General features: G+C 58.7%; 1 protein-coding gene across 9 annotated transcripts in view; it reads left to right on the forward strand.

The window, feature by feature from the left end:
- Positions 1-12,557, forward strand: part of HIP1 (huntingtin interacting protein 1) — a 166,294-nt gene extending 153,737 nt beyond the window's left edge. For all 9 annotated transcript variants that reach the window (XM_073315948.1, XM_073315950.1, XM_073315947.1 and 6 more), the window contains 12 exons: positions 229-315; positions 1,092-1,199; positions 1,295-1,431; positions 1,822-1,932; positions 2,623-2,681; positions 5,290-5,383; positions 6,510-6,610; positions 6,947-7,052; positions 7,833-7,956; positions 8,226-8,287; positions 8,523-8,634; positions 9,375-12,557. In XM_073315948.1, coding sequence (XP_073172049.1) covers positions 229-315; positions 1,092-1,199; positions 1,295-1,431; positions 1,822-1,932; positions 2,623-2,681; positions 5,290-5,383; positions 6,510-6,610; positions 6,947-7,052; positions 7,833-7,956; positions 8,226-8,287; positions 8,523-8,634; positions 9,375-9,385 — 1,112 coding nt within the window. In that variant the 3' untranslated portion in view covers positions 9,386-12,557. The remainder of the gene's footprint in view (positions 1-228; positions 316-1,091; positions 1,200-1,294; positions 1,432-1,821; positions 1,933-2,622; positions 2,682-5,289; positions 5,384-6,509; positions 6,611-6,946; positions 7,053-7,832; positions 7,957-8,225; positions 8,288-8,522; positions 8,635-9,374) is intronic.
- Positions 12,558-15,892: the final 3,335 nt, after the last annotated feature.

Genomic DNA, 15,892 nt, shown 5'->3' on the forward strand with positions numbered 1-15,892 from the left:
TTCGTTGTGTAACTGGGGCAACGAGTGACTGGGTCCCAGAGCCCAGCCCCTCTGGACAGCACTCTGCATCGCTCAGTCGGGGGCTTAGAGTGGCTCAGGGGCAGGCTCTGCCGGGAGCCCCTTGGGCAGGTGTTGGCAGCAGGCAGATGGGCAGGGGGTGAGTCTGTGTGTAGCCCCAGAGGCTGCGCAGACTGCTGAGTTCCTTCCGGGTCTCTCTTATGCGTGCAGATTATCTCCTGAGCAGAACGTTGGCTGCCTCCGACTGCATAGAGCGGCTTCAGGGCGTGCATGGCAAATACCTTTCCAACCGCTCAGGTGAGAGAGCTGCCGGGGCCCTGAGCCCCCTCACTGCGGGCTCACCGTGCACCTTCCTCTGCACACCATCGGCAAGGGCTACTCGGGGCTGAGGAGTGCTGGCAGAGCAAACTGTGGGGGCTTCCACAGGGATCCGGCCTCCCTCCAGAAGATCCCATCCTCTCTCCTTACGGATGTGCCAAGCCTCAGACCCCGCAGCCCACAGGCCAGCCCTGTGTGTGAGGGACACAGCGCCCCCTCTTGGAACCCTGCACTCAGCGTGTCACACCAAGCACTTGACCCTTCCCACAGCACCCAAGAAGCAAAGCAACAGCAGCCCTTGGCTCCCCTGGCCGCAGCCGGGCAAGAGCGAGCTCAGCTCCAGTGCAGAGTGTGAGAAACTGAGTCCAGAGGGGGCTGGGCTGTAGTTCCCAAAGCCATAGCCGTGCCAGGGCGCAGTGAGGCCGCAGGCAGTGGGGCTGCACACGCCCTCTGTGCCTGTACTGACCTGATACTGAGGCCGGCGTGCGCATGCATGGCTGCTGCGGACATCGTCCTGGGAAGGGGATCTCTGAGCTGCGGTGAGCGAGGGCTCAGGGCTGGGTCTGCGCCTGGCTCTGGTGCCCTGAGGGAGTAAGGAACATACCTGCTCAGCTCCCTTTGAATCTGACCCTCTCAAACCTGCAAGTCTTGTTTGCCCAAGGGACTGAGAGGGCAGCGATGGGGCTGGCTCAACCGCTGAGGTGGCCAGTGACTTAGCAGGGGCCGTCTCCCCCTTCTGTCTCCCTTGCCTGCAGATGTAAGCAGCCTGCTGCCGTGCGTGGCCCTATTTGCCCACCTCATCAGTGACACCATCTTGCAGGGCAGCGCCACCTCCCACATGGTCCCTATGGAGCCTGCTGACTGTAAGTATCCCCGCCGGGGCAAGGGGGCTGGGGCTGTTCCCGCTGCACGCTCCTGCCTTCCTCAGCCAGCTCTTGCCTTTGTGGCCTGGTTTCAGTGCTGTCAGAGACGTGTAAGCAGTGCGGGAGCGAGGCCCTGCGCTACCTTGGTGCCCTGAAAGACGAGGCCTCCCTGGGGGGCGCTGACTGCACCGCCGTGAGAAACTGCCTGAGCCAAATCAGCGCCATCGGAGAGGTGAGAGGGCTGGAACGAGCTGGAGTCAGACCCCTCTCTGGGCAGGGGGCCTGTTTCGTATTGAGCAGCTGCAGCCTAGGACAGGGCCATAGGAGACTGACTGCTCCAGAGTGGGCCATAGGCATGCAAGGGCAACAGGCATGGTTGGGAGGATCCCTCTGGGGCGGGGGCGAGGGTCTCTGAGAGAGGCAGACCCCAGAGGCTGTGGAACTCCTCAGGAGATACGGTCCAAAAGGGGAACTCCTGGGGTATGCATCTGCCCTGCTCTGTGCCCCGTTGGGATGGCTGCCCTGGCAGGCTGGGGGCTGTGTTAGTGTGTGTGGCCTGCTTTTTAGCCCTCCACTGCCCCTTCCTGCTCGGGCCATTCACTCTCCCGAGTTCTTCTCCCAGGAGCTTCGGCCCAAAGGCCTGGACGTTGAGCAGGAGGAGCTGGGGGACCTGGTGGACAAGGAGATGGCAGCCACGTCAGCCGCTGTCGAGACAGCAGTTGCCAGGATAGAGGTGAGACAGGAGAGTGGCTGGAGGGGTGGGGAGCTGTTCCTTGTCTGGCTTCACTCCCAGCAACCCCTGCTCTGCAAATCAGCAGCCCCGGGGTCACCAAAGTAACACAACAAGTGCCATGCAGATGCCACAGGGCAGACTCCAGCCAGTCAGCAGCCCACACTGGGTAACCGAAAGCTGCATCACCAGGAGCCTCCCAGATTCCTGCTTGTCTCAGGAGATCGCTGACCAGCCAGATGTGGAGAGCAGCTGCCTGGCAGCCCTCAGCTGTGGTTGTTGCAGCCAGGTGATGTCAGTGGCTGGAATCTGGTATGTTCCCTTGTGGGCCCGGACCCACTGTGGCCCCACAGGCTAATGCTGCACTGGGAGAATCAGAGCCATTGAAGGGCTGCTCCAGACCCATCTCCTGTCCCCTCAAGCTCTGGTCAGGTGTGCAGCACGGTGTCGGCAGCTCAGGACAGTGCTTGCAGATGGAGCTGTGCACTAGGGCAGTGGGGCGAGGGAATGCGGCTCGCAGGCCCTTGCCGTGGGCTTTCAGTCACAGTGCTGGGAGCTGGTCCCCGTGTGGGGTGATAGGGGCGCTGCGGTTGGGCTTGGTGATCGGTGAGGATCTGCGTTGTCCTGTGTAACCAGGTATCCGCACACACCCTGACCATGAGTTTCACACCATGGCTCTGTTGCTCTCAACAGGATATGCTGAGCAAGTCTCGGGCTGGGGACACCGGGGTCAAGCTGGAGGTCAATGAGAGGTAAGTACAAAGTCAAGATCTACCCCGCTTGCTGTCTGCAGTCAGAGCGGCTCCGTGGGCTGGTGCCATGAGCACAGGAACTGCAGGGTTCTAACGCCGAGCCCACCGCTGACTTGATTGACAGAGATTGTGGCCCTGGCCAGGCGCCCAGCGTGGCTGAGAGGACTCCCGCCTGTGAAGCGCAGTGAAAGGGCTGATTCATGCTGAGCAACAGTAAAACCATTAAAACATCACAGTCAAGCAGTGAAAGCAAAGGAAGATGCTAAATACAACAGGGGGAGGGGTCAGCGGTGCTTGTAGTAAAGACAAAAATGCTTGGGGTTTTCCCATGACCTCGCTATGTTCCAGGGACAGTGGGGAGGCTGTTATGGGGAGCGTGCTCCTCCCACCCCGCAGGCCCACCGCCCTGTGTTGCAACGCTGGTACCACTGCGAGGCACGCGGTATCCAAGCCCCGATGCCCACGCAGCCATGCAGGTAGCCGCGGTCTCTTGTGCGCTGTTTGAGGGAGAGCCCTGTGTTTGCCGGCAGCACTGGCTGTGGGGCAGCTCCCCACGCAGGGCACCAGAACAAGGCCTAGGCACCCTCGACCCAATGGGGAGTTCCACCCCGAGGGAACAAGCGCGCACCCTCAGAGCGCCCGCCCACCGGAGCCCTTGTCGCTCACAGCAGGCTGAGGCCAGAGGGCACCGAGGAGCCCGTCGTGTAGGGAGGGTGATGTTGCTGGGTGCTCACCCTCCGAGTGGGCGGTGCTTGGGAGAGCTGTGCCCAGCAGAGGAGCCCCATGAGCTCTGTCTTTCCTGCCAGTTTAGCTGTTCAGGGAAGGGAGTCTGTGGAGCCGTGAGGGTGTGAATGGGAATTAGCTTTGTACCTAGTCATAGAAATGTAGGACTGGAAGGTCTTCTAGTCCAGCCCTCTGCACTGAGGCAGGACCACGTAAACCTAGACCAGCCCTGACAGCAGTTTGTCCAACCTGGTCTTAAAACTCCAGTGTCAGGGATTCCACAACCTCCCTGGGAAGCCAATTCCCTGAGAGTTAGAAAGATTTTCCTAATACCAAACCTAAATCTCCCTGGCTGCAGGTTAAGCCCATTGCTTCTTTTCATTCCTTCAATGGATGGAGAATGACTGATCACCGGCCTCTTTATAGCAGCCCTTAATGTATTTGAAAAATATATCAGGTCCCCCTCAGTCTCCTTTCCTCCAGACTAAACATGCCCAGTTTTCTAACCTTTCCTCACACGTCAGGTTTTCTAAACCTTTGAGCATTTTTGTTGCTGTCCTCTGGACTCTCTCCAGTTTGTCCACATCTTTCCTAAAGCGTGGGGCCCAGAACTGGACACAGCGCTCCAGCTGAGGCCTCCCCAGTGCTGAGCAGAGAGGGAGAATTACCTCCTCTGTCTTAGATACAACACTCCGGTTAAAACATCCCAAAAGGATATTCGCCTTTTTCACAGCTCTGTCACATTAACTCATATTCAGTTTATGACCCGCTGTAACTGCAGGTGCTTTTCAGCACTGCTGCCACCTAGCCAGTTACTCCCCAGTTTGTAGTTGTGTATTTGACTTTTCCTTCCTCAGTGCCGTACTTTGCACTTGTCCATATTGAATTTCATCTTGTTCATTTCAAACCAGTTCTCCATTTTGTTTTGAATTCTAATCCTGTTGTCCAAAGTACTTGCAACCCCTCCCAGCCTGGTATCATCTGCAGGTTTTATAAGAATCCTCTCCTCTCCATTATCCAAGTCATTAATGCAAATATTGATAGTACCAGACCCAGGACTGACTCCAGTGGGACCCCATTAAATATGCCCTCCCAGTTTGACAGCGAACCATTGCTAACTGCTCTTAAAAACGACTTGCTTAAAAATCAGACATAAAAATACAAAAGTGTCACTGCCACACTAGTACCGGGAAATTGTTACTTTCTCCTTTTGTCCGTATGAAATTTTAGTCTGTACTGACTTCACTAGTGCTTTTTATGTAGCCTGTTGTAAAACTAAGCAAATAACTAGATGAATTGATGGACCCCTGGAATTCCTCTGTGTACCCCCAGGGGCACACGTACCCCTGGTTGGGACCCGCTGCTCTAGTTTGCTTAGGAGAATGTCATGTGGGACTGTGTCAAAAGCCTGACCCAAATCGAGATGTATCAAATTTACTGCTTCCCCCATACCCATTAGGCCAGTAGCCCTGTCAGAAAGGACATTCGATTGGTTTGGTGTGATTTATCCATGACACATCCATGCTGGCTACTTCTTATAATCCTAGTGTTCTCTAGGTGCTTACAAATGGATTGTTTAATAATTTGTTCCAGTATCTTTCCAGGTATTGAAGTTAGGCTGACTGGTCTGTAATCCCCCAGGTCCTCTTTGTTCCCCTTGTTAAAGCCAGATGCTATATTTGCCCTTCTCCAGTCCTCGAGGGGCCTCTCCCCCAGGAGTTCTCGAGAATAATCCTGATGGTTCCATGTTTGCTTCAGCTGTTTCCTCAAGTGCCCTAAGATGAATTTCATCAGGCCCTGCCAACTTGATTACTTCTAAGTTAACTAAATATTCTTTAGCCTGTTTGTTCCCTGCCCTCTTGTGAGCTGCCGTTCTCTCTTGCAGGATTCTGGGCTCCTGCACGGACCTGATGCAGGCTATCCAGGTGCTAGTCCTGGCTTCTAAGGACCTCCAGAGGGAGATTGTGGAGAGCGGAAGGGTAAGCAGGGCACTCGCTAGCGTGCACCCACTGGGAGAGCTGCTGCTGGCAGCCCCATGTCAGCCACTCCGTGGCCTGACACAGCGACTCCCAGCCTTCTCTGGCAGCTGGAGCAGATTAGGGTCTCCGTAGTAGCTGGAGGCCACTAACTCAGAGCGCCAGAGAGAGGTTTTTCCCCAAGATCTCAGAGTGTGAGCTCTACATGCCCTGTAGCTATTGAGCCAGCTACCGGAAGTTTGGGCACCAGCCGGGAACCTGGCTGTTAGTGGAAGCCCCGAGCCCAGAGGCACTTTCCAACATGGCCAACTTCAGGCTTCAGAGACGTTTGGGAGGGATCCAGTTCCCGTCAGAGCCTGTCCCCGCCCCTGAGCTGTGTGGGTCCGGACCTGCCCTGCAGCTGTGGGGCTCCACACTCTGCTTTCCCAGCCATAGCGGGTTTGAACGCAATTGAATGGAATGACCGCAGAGCCAATAGACACTTATTGCTAAGGGAGTGATGGGGAGTCTAAGGTAGCAGCCGAAGCAGCTGGGGGTACCGGTGCCAGCCTCTGGGAATCGCTGGCCTAGGACACCATGGTCTTTCCATGGCTGGCAGCATCCTTCAGTTTGGGGCGAGGTTCCCCGGCTACATTGAGTCTCCTGTTGTGAGTGGCAGTGGGGCATTCGGGGCTGGGTCCTGCTCCTCTGAGCCATGGCAGTGACCTCCCTGGAGAAGCGAGGAGAGGTTTGGAAGAGGAGAGAAGCAGATCCAGGGGATGGGGTGGCCAGGAGGGCTGAGGGGAAGAGGGGGAGCAGAGTGGTAGGCCAGGGTGGGCTGGTCAGAGAGCCAAAGGCTGTAAACCCCTCCCTGCTGCCACGGAAGGGCTGCTGTCTGTGGAGTCCTCGTTTCTGGGTCCGTGTGTCTGAGACATAAACCCTGCCTGGGTTACTGCTCAGCTTCTTCCACAAACCTCTGCACCAGCTGTTCTGGGAGCTCCTCGATCATGGTGCTTCTCCCCAGCCCGGTCATCATCCCGGCAGGTTAGGGACAAGGCAGGGCTGGCTAGGGGCCAGAGCGACTGAGCGGCATCTGCCGCTCCCTGGCCTCCCGTGCATCACCCTTGGGCCTTTCTCCTCCGAACGACAGGGCGCAGCTTCCCCCAAGGAGTTCTACGCCAGGAATTCCCGCTGGACGGAGGGCCTGATCTCCGCCTCCAAAGCCGTGGGTTGGGGAGCCACCGTCATGGTGTAAGTACCCATTGGGGCAGCGGCGGCTTCGCATTGTGAGGACTGTGAGCGAGACTCCGGGGGTCTGAGATGGGTGGTGAACATGTGAAGTGACGGGGAAGTTCAGTGCCAGTCCCGGCTGAGTCCTTGCCAAGAGTTCCCATGTGATGCCCAGTGAACTGCTGCCAGAGAGCTGGGGGCAGGCCTGTGCCCTGCCGGTGCCTCGGCTCTGGGCAAACAAGACTGGGGAGCTGAGTGCCACAATGGCATCCCCTTGCCCAGGCTGGTGGAAGAGTGGGTTGTTTGGTGTAGCCTGCACACTGGGATCCCAGCCGCTCCCTCTGCTGCCTTCCACAGTGACGCCGCTGACCTGGTGGTGCAAGGGAAAGGCAAATTCGAGGAGCTGATGGTGTGTTCTCACGAGATCGCAGCTAGCACTGCCCAGCTGGTGGCTGCCTCTAAGGTAGGAGCTTTGCCCAGCCGCTCTCCTCTGTATACAGCCCGGTCTTGTGTGTGGGGTGCCGGCTGGCTTGCCTGCTTGGAATGGGGCGGCTCCAGTGGTGGGGATGGGAGGAGTTGCCAGTTTGCAGCAAGGCCCTCTGTCTTGGAAGCCCAGCTGATACCCCTGTGGACTGTTGCTCGCTCCTGCATCCATGATCTGAGCACGGGAGCTGACCAGGGAAGTGAGAGCACCAAACCCCCCCCCCCCCCACGAAGTCAGCTACTTGTGATGGGCCAAAACTGCCTCCAGCACTGGCCACATCTCTCCTGAGGGTGTGGTTATGTGTCGTGGGAACAGCCCCGGGGTGGGCAGAGCAGTGCCTGTAGGGGGAGCAGGCCTGCTGCTGCATGCCCTAAGCCGGAGAGCAGGGCAGACGGAATGGGGACATGGGTTGTGGGGGCGGGGCTAGCGTACGGCTCCTTCCCCTGGCGTGGGGGGCGGGGCTAGTGGTACGACTCCTCCCACGCAATCCTTGCTCTTGGTGAGCGATTCTCCCACACACCTGTGCAAAGAGGAGGCTCTTTACCCCCTCCCCCAACCAGCTCAGTGGCAGGCCTCAGTCTGGCCCTGTGTGCTAGCCACCAACATGGCTTTGGGCTCCTGGCAGCCATAGGCACAGAGCACATGCTGTGCTGTGCTGTGCTCACATGGCCCCTGGAGCCAGCCCAGCAGATGGATTGTTTCCTTTCCTGGCCCATCCCCTGCGTGAGGTGAATGTGACCCTTCTCTTTGATCCGGCAGGTGAAAGCAGATAAGGACAGTGCTAACCTGGCCAGGCTCCGGCAGGCATCGCGAGGCGTGAACCAGGCCACCGCCGAGGTGGTGGCCTCCACCAAGTCAGGGAAATCTCAGATTGAGGAGAAAGGTGAGTGCTAGGCCCATCTGGGTGGGGTAATCTCTGCCCAGCTTCCCTAAAGGGCTCGTCACTTCGCCAGCAGCTGTGTAGATCAGTGCCCCTCCCATTTCACTGTCTCCTTCCATTCGCCCATCGGGCCCATCCTTCATGTCGGTGTGCCCCCTCCTGGGCGTGTGCTCATCCGTCGGCTGGAGAGCCCGCTCGGCATTCTCAACACAGTGTCCGGGGGAGTCCTGGGCACTGGTAACAGGTACAACTTGTCTGTTCTTCCCCCCCAGACAGTATGGACTTCTCCAGCATGACACTAACTCAGATCAAGCGCCAGGAAATGGACTCTCAGGTAGGGACATCGTCTCTTAGGCTGGCTAAAGTCTGCCCCATTGTTTCTGGCCTGTCAAGGGTTAACGAGGGGGGGTTTAGCGGACAAACACGCTGCTGGGGAGCTGAGGCTGGGGAAGAGTCCCAGAGTGGGCTGGGGATGGGAAGGTGTGTGGTGGGACATGGGAGGAGAGAAACAGGGACTAAGGCACAGCTGCTGGCCTAGGTGATGAGAAGGCGTTCCCCTTCCCCACTAGGTGCGAGTGTTGGAGCTGGAAAACCAGCTGCAGAAGGAGCGCCAGAAGCTGGGAGAACTCCGCAAGAAGCATTATAAGCTAGCAGGCGTGGCGGAGGGCTGGGATGAGGACGGTAAGTGCCCGGGGATGGAGCGGGAGGGAAGTGTACTGCCTGAGCTCAGCGGGGGGTGGGATGGGCAGGAAGCAGACCAGCTGGGAAGATTCGCTCCCTGCCTCTTGCCCTGGTACCCTGGAGAAATCTGATACGAGCACAAAGGCAATGAGATGTGAGAGCCCAGGCAGCAGCACCACGGCCTTTCCTGCAGCATCTGTCCCTGCCGGAAAACTCCCGCCCTGGGACACAGGGGGCGGGGATCAGTATCCCACAGTCCTCGTGGAGGAAACTGAGGCAGAGAGGTTGTGGTTTGCCTAGGGCCACCCAAAGAGTCTGAGCTGGGAGTAGAGCCCAGGAGTGTCTGCGTCCCTTGCTTAACCCACTAGATGACACCTCTAAATTACACCGCAAAACAGACTCCCACTAGGAGTGCTGTGGGAGCTGGGGCTAGGGGGAGCTCCCGGCTACGCCAGCCCAGCCTCTCCCAGCAGGGGGCGCTGTGGGGAGCGGGGCAGGGCGGTGGTTGAGGAGACCATCCATTTCCTCTGAGGAGGAGTCCCTAGCGCCGGGCAGGAATAGTATTTGTTCTCCTCTAATGCCCGGGAGTCCCAGTCCCAGAGCAGGCCCCCCCACACCAGGTGCTGCACAAACATGAAACAAAAAGATGGTCCTAAGGAGCTGACAGCCTCCGTTTGTTCTGCCCACTCTGAGAGCCTCTGACCCTCTGTCCACCCTTGCTGGTGTTCCTCCCCCTCCAGCTGCAGAGTAGCTTCCCACGCCCGAATCAGCGGCCGATGGATGCCCCTTCAGTTGGCCGGGACCCAGCTTGGTGCAGCTCTTTCTGAAGATACAAAATAAACCGGTGCAAAATCCGACTTGAAGCACATGTCCTCTGCGTTCCAAGGACCCTCCTCCAGCGCGCCCGGCCAGGCAGCCGCCCCACCCTCGACTGGGCAAGTAGAGCGTGCAGAGGCCTGAAGTGCCAGGAGCAAGGCTCCCGCAGCCACGGGACACAAGACTCTGCCCGCATGTTTAGTGCAGCTGCTTTGGGGACCGCCTGTAGGTTCCGACTGTAACCCTTGGTTCATTCTTTGCACAGACTCTGAACCGGTTCTGCCTCGGCGACGTGCCCTGGTGGCAGCAGCTCCCAGCTGGCTTTCTGACCCCACTGCTTCACCAGCCCCGTCAGTGCAGACGCTGGCCCGGTTCAGAGCCAGCATCCCGCCAGACGGTGCCTGTGTCACGCTGGGCAGGGCAGGGAAATGCAGCCAAGCCGGTTCTTCTGCTGGCGAGGCTGGGTGGGCTCTGGGCTCGCAGCTGGGCACACAGCCCTCCCCACCCCCACACTTCCTCTCCCACTTGCTGTTCTGAGCTGGCCCTGCGCAGCTCAGAGCCCGTGGGGGCGTGCTGCACCCGTGGGGTGGACGACGAGTGCCTTTCACTGCTGGAAGATGGCCAGCGTGCCACAATAACACCTCATCCGCGCGTGTCTTACTGCACTTCAAACGGGGCCATCCCAGGGCAGCCAGCCTCCCGCGGCGGGGAGATGCCAGCGGAGCCCCAGCACGCAGTCCGTGGGAGCCCTGGTCCCTTAAAGCCATGTGTTAGACAGCCAGTGGGGGATGGGGTGGGGAGGCGCAAGACCCAGTCACTCCCCCAGGCTCCTGCAGGACGAGAGCAGCGCCTGAGTTACCGCCCTGCTATTCCCCGAGCCCTCTGTGCCTCGGGCTGACAGCATGGGAGAGAGTCCACTGAGCTCCTAGCCTGGTCCTGGGAGCTGATCCATCCCCACCCCAGAGCAGGGAGCTGTCCCAGCCTAGTGCCTGGAGCAGATCACTGTCACCAATAAATCACTGTCAAAGGTGCTCCTGCCGCTCCATCACAGCCTCTGCCTTTGCCATCAGGGAGAGTTACCTGGGCCGCCCCGGCGGGTAATACGCGAAGCTGCCCCACTGGCTCTGATCCCCGCCCAGTGGGAAGGCGACACTTGGACCCTGGCTCCAGCCATCCGGCAATAGGGCTCTTCAGGGCCCCCAGCTGCCAGTTCTCCTCGCTGATCTGAGCAGCATGGCTGGTGCAGACTGCAGGCATCTGGTGCTGGACTGACCCTCAGTGCCCTCCGCTTTAGCAAAATGTAGCCGGGGGCTGCTACGGAGCAGAAAGCTGCTCTGGAATTTGGAACAAGCATGGTCCCCTTTGCTGCCTCTGTGCCCTCCATGCTGGTACATGGTTGGGCATCTTCTGTGCACTGTGAGCCCGCGGGGGCAGCCCATGGCCCAGAGAGCTGCTGTGGGGTTTGCTTGGGAAGCGAGGGATGGGAACATAGCAGTGACCCCTGGGAACGCCTCTCTTCCCTTCTAGATGGGGCAGAGGAGGCTGAAGACGCTTGGTGGCCTGTGTCATTTCACCCCTTTAGCAGCAGCGAATCCAAAGGCAACCAGGGTACCTTTTGGCTCCCAGGGATCTAAGCTCCCCCTGCCCTGGGAGCCCAGCCAGCTGCTCGGAACGTGGCCACCCCGTCATTTAGATCCCCAGCCCCCCGTGCTCAGACAGCACCAGCCGGGGACGGATGGGGAGCTGGGCTAGCAGTAACAAAACACTGTCCTGCTCTGCTAACGGGGCGGGGGCTTTCCGGTGCTGCCTCTCAGCCACTGCTGACAAAGCAGTCGATGCTCCTTGCTGACGCAGCCCGGCCAGTCCTGCGGGCCGCACACTGGGCTGCTTGTACCCAGCTGGCAGCCTGCACTGGGGCAGTTCGTGCAACTCTGGGCCAGTTTCATCCCATGGGAATCCCACTGCAGTGAGATGTGGAGGCAAATTTGGCTTTGAGTGTGTGTGGCTGGTCCCCCTGCCAAGGCTAGAGTCTGCGGGTCAGTGCCTGATGCATGTGGCCAGTTCCCCTCCCCCTGCCAGGGTGAGGGGCTGCGGGTCAGTGCCCGGTGTGCGTGGCTGGTCCCCCTCCCCCTGCCAGGGCTAAGGGCTGCGGGTCCATGCCCAGTCTCACATGCCTCTGGCTGGGATGGGGTTGCCACCTACTTGGTCCCCAGTGTCTAATTTGAAAACTAGCTGGTTCAAGCCGTGGCAGTAGTTGGGCCCGATTCAGACCAGCTCCACGGAAGCCATTGCTGCCCCTGCCCACCCATCCTGGGGGTTGAGTCTGTCCCCTTGAACTATGGGAAGTGTCTGTTACCCTTGTCAGCAATGGCTGCAGCCGGGCCCCGGGGCAGGTCTAAGCTCCCAGCAAGGCTGGGTCAGGCCAGTCTGGCCAGTAACCCGCCTTTTCAGATAGGACTGACATTTGTCCCTCCCGAAGCTGTAATAACCCAGCCACCTCCAGCTAAGCTGACGGCCATGGCCCAGCCCAAGCCATAGCGGGACAAGCCGGGACAGCCCAGCCGCTGTCCACGCTGGTTCTGGCGTGTAGCACCATGTGCCTCTCTGGGGCCCCAGCATGTAGGAGAAAACAGAGCCCCGGCCTTCAGACAGGCAGCACGTGGGTCCGGGGTGTTCATCACAAGGGCGCCCACGTGCCATCCCCAGCCCTGGATCTCTGACACTAAACACTGAACCTTGCTCCTGGCTGAGCCTAGGCGGCGCTCCCAGCCCCCTAGGACTTTGTCTGGTGCTTTCACTGCCTCCGCAAGTCAGCGTGATCCACCCCCATTCCATGCCCGCCGCAGGCCGACAAACCAAATACAGCCCCGGCTCCAAGGAGCACCCTTGGCCTGCAACTACCTCCAAAGCAATAAGAGCAGCAACAGGCACGGCAGGGGTCGTGGCTTACACTCCCTCCCCCCAGTGCGGGGTCCCACCTGGGTGGCTCAACCCCAGCTACCTCAGCTCTCCGGGCTGCAGCTCGCCCGGGCTGGTGACACAGGGACAGAGCCAGGAGGAAGAGCAGGGACAGGGGGGTTGTCGGAGGAAAAGGAGGGAGGCTGATGAAGGGGTTGGAGGGGGGGGGGCCGATGGCGGGGTTCTGGGGGATTGTGGAGGAGTGGGGCTGACCGGTTCTTGGCAGGACAGAGGTGGGGGGTGACGGGAGGGGTTCTCGGCAGGATGGAGGTGGGGACTGACAAAGGGGTTCTGGGGGGCAGAGATGGAGGGGGCTGATGGGTTCTCAGCGGGACAGGGGCAGGGTAGGCTGACAGGGATCTCAGATGAATCTCGGGGAAATCCAACATTTGTTTCCATGTGAAGTGACTTTTCCTCGTTTCTTTTTTAACTGTCCCGAGCCTGGGTGACCGAGCGTCCCTGGGAGCAGGTCCCGGAAGCAGCTGAGCAGCTCACCGCACCGTCTGGCCCGCGCAGGGCCCCAGGCAGCCAGCTGTTTCCCACAGAGCTTTTAATTATTGTATGTGGGGAGGGGGTTCATCGTCTAAGGTGTTGTTGACTGTGGTGTCTCAATTTTTAAATAAATCTTTCAGCCCCGTAGTGGCAGTCGCTCTGTGGTGTCCCGGTCAGTCTGGGGTCCAACGGGAAGTTACTTGTTCGGGCTGCGCTGCATTTTCTGTATGGTTTCACATGGAATATTGTGGGCTGCTCCGCTCACCCCTGCCAAAAAAAAGCTACAGGGAAAAAGGGGCTCTGCGGCCAGGCATGCAGGGGTCTGCAGGGAGTCAGTGTGGCCTAAAGGAGAGTCACTGGCATTTGGGAGACCTGGGCTGTTGTGTTGGGTGACCTTGAGCAAGTCACATCTTTGTGTCTCTAAAATGGGGATCAGGATTCTACCCTCCTTTGTAAAGCCCTGTGATATCTGCAGATGAAAAGTCCTAGGTGATACTAGTATCCAGCCCTTATGTAGCAGTTTTCATCCATAGATCTCAGGGTGCTTAGCCCCATTGTACAGATGGGGAAACTAAGGCACAGAGCAGTGAAGTGGCTTGCCCAAGGTCAGCCAGCCGGCCAGTGGCAGAGCTGGGCATTAAGTTCAATGTCCTGAATCCAAGTCCAGTGCTCCAGGCCACACTGCCTCCCCTAAGAAGTAGATATTTCTATATGTTCCTGCCTGGCCCCCTCATTGTCTGAGCACAACACAGTTTCCATCTGGAGATGGAAAAGACTGGGAGAGAAGGAGAAAGACGTGATGAAACAGGTATGCCAGGTGCTCATATTTACCCTTCTAGTACAAGAGCAAGGGACACGGATCCAGCAAGGCAGCACGTTTAAAACTGATAAACGGACATTTGTAGCCAGTGCATCATTAATCTGTGGAACTGACTGCCACATGGACAATGAGGAGGGCCAGAGTTCTGTGAGATGAGGTACCAATGTACAAAGGCTATGAACACGCAGCCTTTAGCGTATGAGCCACCCACTATCTGCCTGGAGCCAGGAAGCCTCCCCTCTGGGGAAGCTCCTTGCAGAATTGTTTTTGGGGTTCCCTGCCTCCGGAGCACCAGGTCCTGGCCTCTGTTGGAGCCAGGATCCAGGCCTGGGAGCATTCTGCAGCTATTAGCGAGGGGTAGCGGCCTCTGCGCCATAACCCAGTGCCCCTGCTGAGTAAATAGCGGGACTTCATTTGTTAGTCACAAGGACACCCCGTATCTCCCCACAGCTGGGGTGGCGGGGAGCCAGCTCCAGCCTCTCGCCTCCCCTGCACTCTGGCACTACCGGGTCCCTTCCTCGCTCTTCTGTTGCATCCTTGCTCCTTTAGCTCACACCTCTTGGGTTCTCTTCCAAGGAACCCTCTGGCACTGGACTAGCTGGCCCGCGTGAGGGCTCTTTCTAGCTGGGGTATCTCCTTGAGCCCACAGGTTAGATGCTTGGCTTTCCTTGGGCTTGGGACATTATTTCACCTTCTGGCCTAACCGGTGCAGGGTTTGAGTTGCCGCCTGTTTCCGGGTCTGGCTCATGCAGCTGTTGACTCCTGGCTGCAGGCATTTGTTGCCCCGAGGGCGCTGTGCGCTTCCTTCTCGCTGAACCTGGTTCCAACATGAGGATTTCACCCCACAGCCGGGGAAGATCCCCTGAGAAAGGGACGAACCTGACAGTGCTGCTCTGCACCCCCAGCACCCTGCCCTGCTCCCTGTCTCGGGAGAAACCCTTTGAAATAAGCACTGCCCAAGAGCAGGGAATTGGGTGAAAATCTCAGCACTAAATGAGTGGGGAAGGGCTGGCAGCAGAGACCAGGACACACACTGAGGCTGATGTGCCACTGAGCAGTGGGTGAAGAGGTGAGCAGGACCCACGGCTCGGAGCCCCCAGCAGGACGAAGGAGCCTCAGAGGGGCTGCTCCTCTCCCATTCGTAACCAGCAGCCGCTTCCAGGAGCTGAGGGCGAGGTGAACACTCAGCAGCATCACGCCCTGGCCTTGCCTGCATTTGCATTTCCTTCCTGCAGTGCAGGGTGTCCTGCAGCGGTTCCATGGGCCCCTCTGTTACTTGTACAGAGCCAAGGGTTTTGTTCGCCGGTGAGAACTTCCCCGTGCGAAAGGTGCTGGCTCCAGGCTGGAGCCTTCCTTTCTCCCTGCAGGCTCCGTATCGTTCCCTGTATTTAAGCCAGGGTGAGCAACAGCCGGTGAACGCAGTCAGGGATCCGCAGGATCAGTGCTCTGCCCCCAGCTTTGGAACAGCCCCTGGGAGGCCCCCTTCACTGTGCCAGAGCCCGCAAGCGTCTCACTCTTCCTCCAAGGTCAACCACACGGCTTCACCACCTATGGCCTGTCAGCACTCCTGCTCCACCCCCCGGACACAGCCCTGCAGCGACCCATCCACTCAGCGATCCATGCACCTCAGGAAGAATTGCCAAAGCCAGCGGGTTTATGAGTGAATGGCCACACAGCCCCGGGGGAAGCCTTCAGGCTGGCCTAGAGCACTGACGGGTGAAGCAGAGCCTGTTCTGGTCAGCACAGAGCCCAGCCAGGCTGTAGTGACCCCCTTTCTGCAAGCTCTGCGTCTCTGTCTCACCTTGGTCAGGCTCCATGTGAGAGCCCCCACCTCCTTCCAGCAGCCAACTCTTCTCCCACTGCTGCAGTCCTTTGTTCTCCAGCTGGGAGCGCTACTCTGCCTCCCTGCAGAGAGGTGGGGAAATCTAGACCCCTCTGGGGCATTGGGTGCTGGGGGCACAGGCCTGGTGGCTGAGTTTGCCATTATTTTCTCAAATGCTCCACTGATACGGGGACTAAGGCCCAGCCAACTAGTTGCCACCCAGATCCATGTCTCCTAGTTTGGTGCAAGAGCAGAGCCCCTTTCCCACCCGCACTGGGTAACCATGCAGTGTATAGGTGAAACTGAGGCACAAATAGGGCTCATAAGAGAAAATTCCTTCTTTGTCTCCC

This window comes from Lepidochelys kempii, chromosome 17 (assembly GCF_965140265.1).
Source record: "Lepidochelys kempii isolate rLepKem1 chromosome 17, rLepKem1.hap2, whole genome shotgun sequence".
In the NCBI taxonomy this organism is placed as follows: Eukaryota; Metazoa; Chordata; order Testudines; family Cheloniidae; genus Lepidochelys; species Lepidochelys kempii.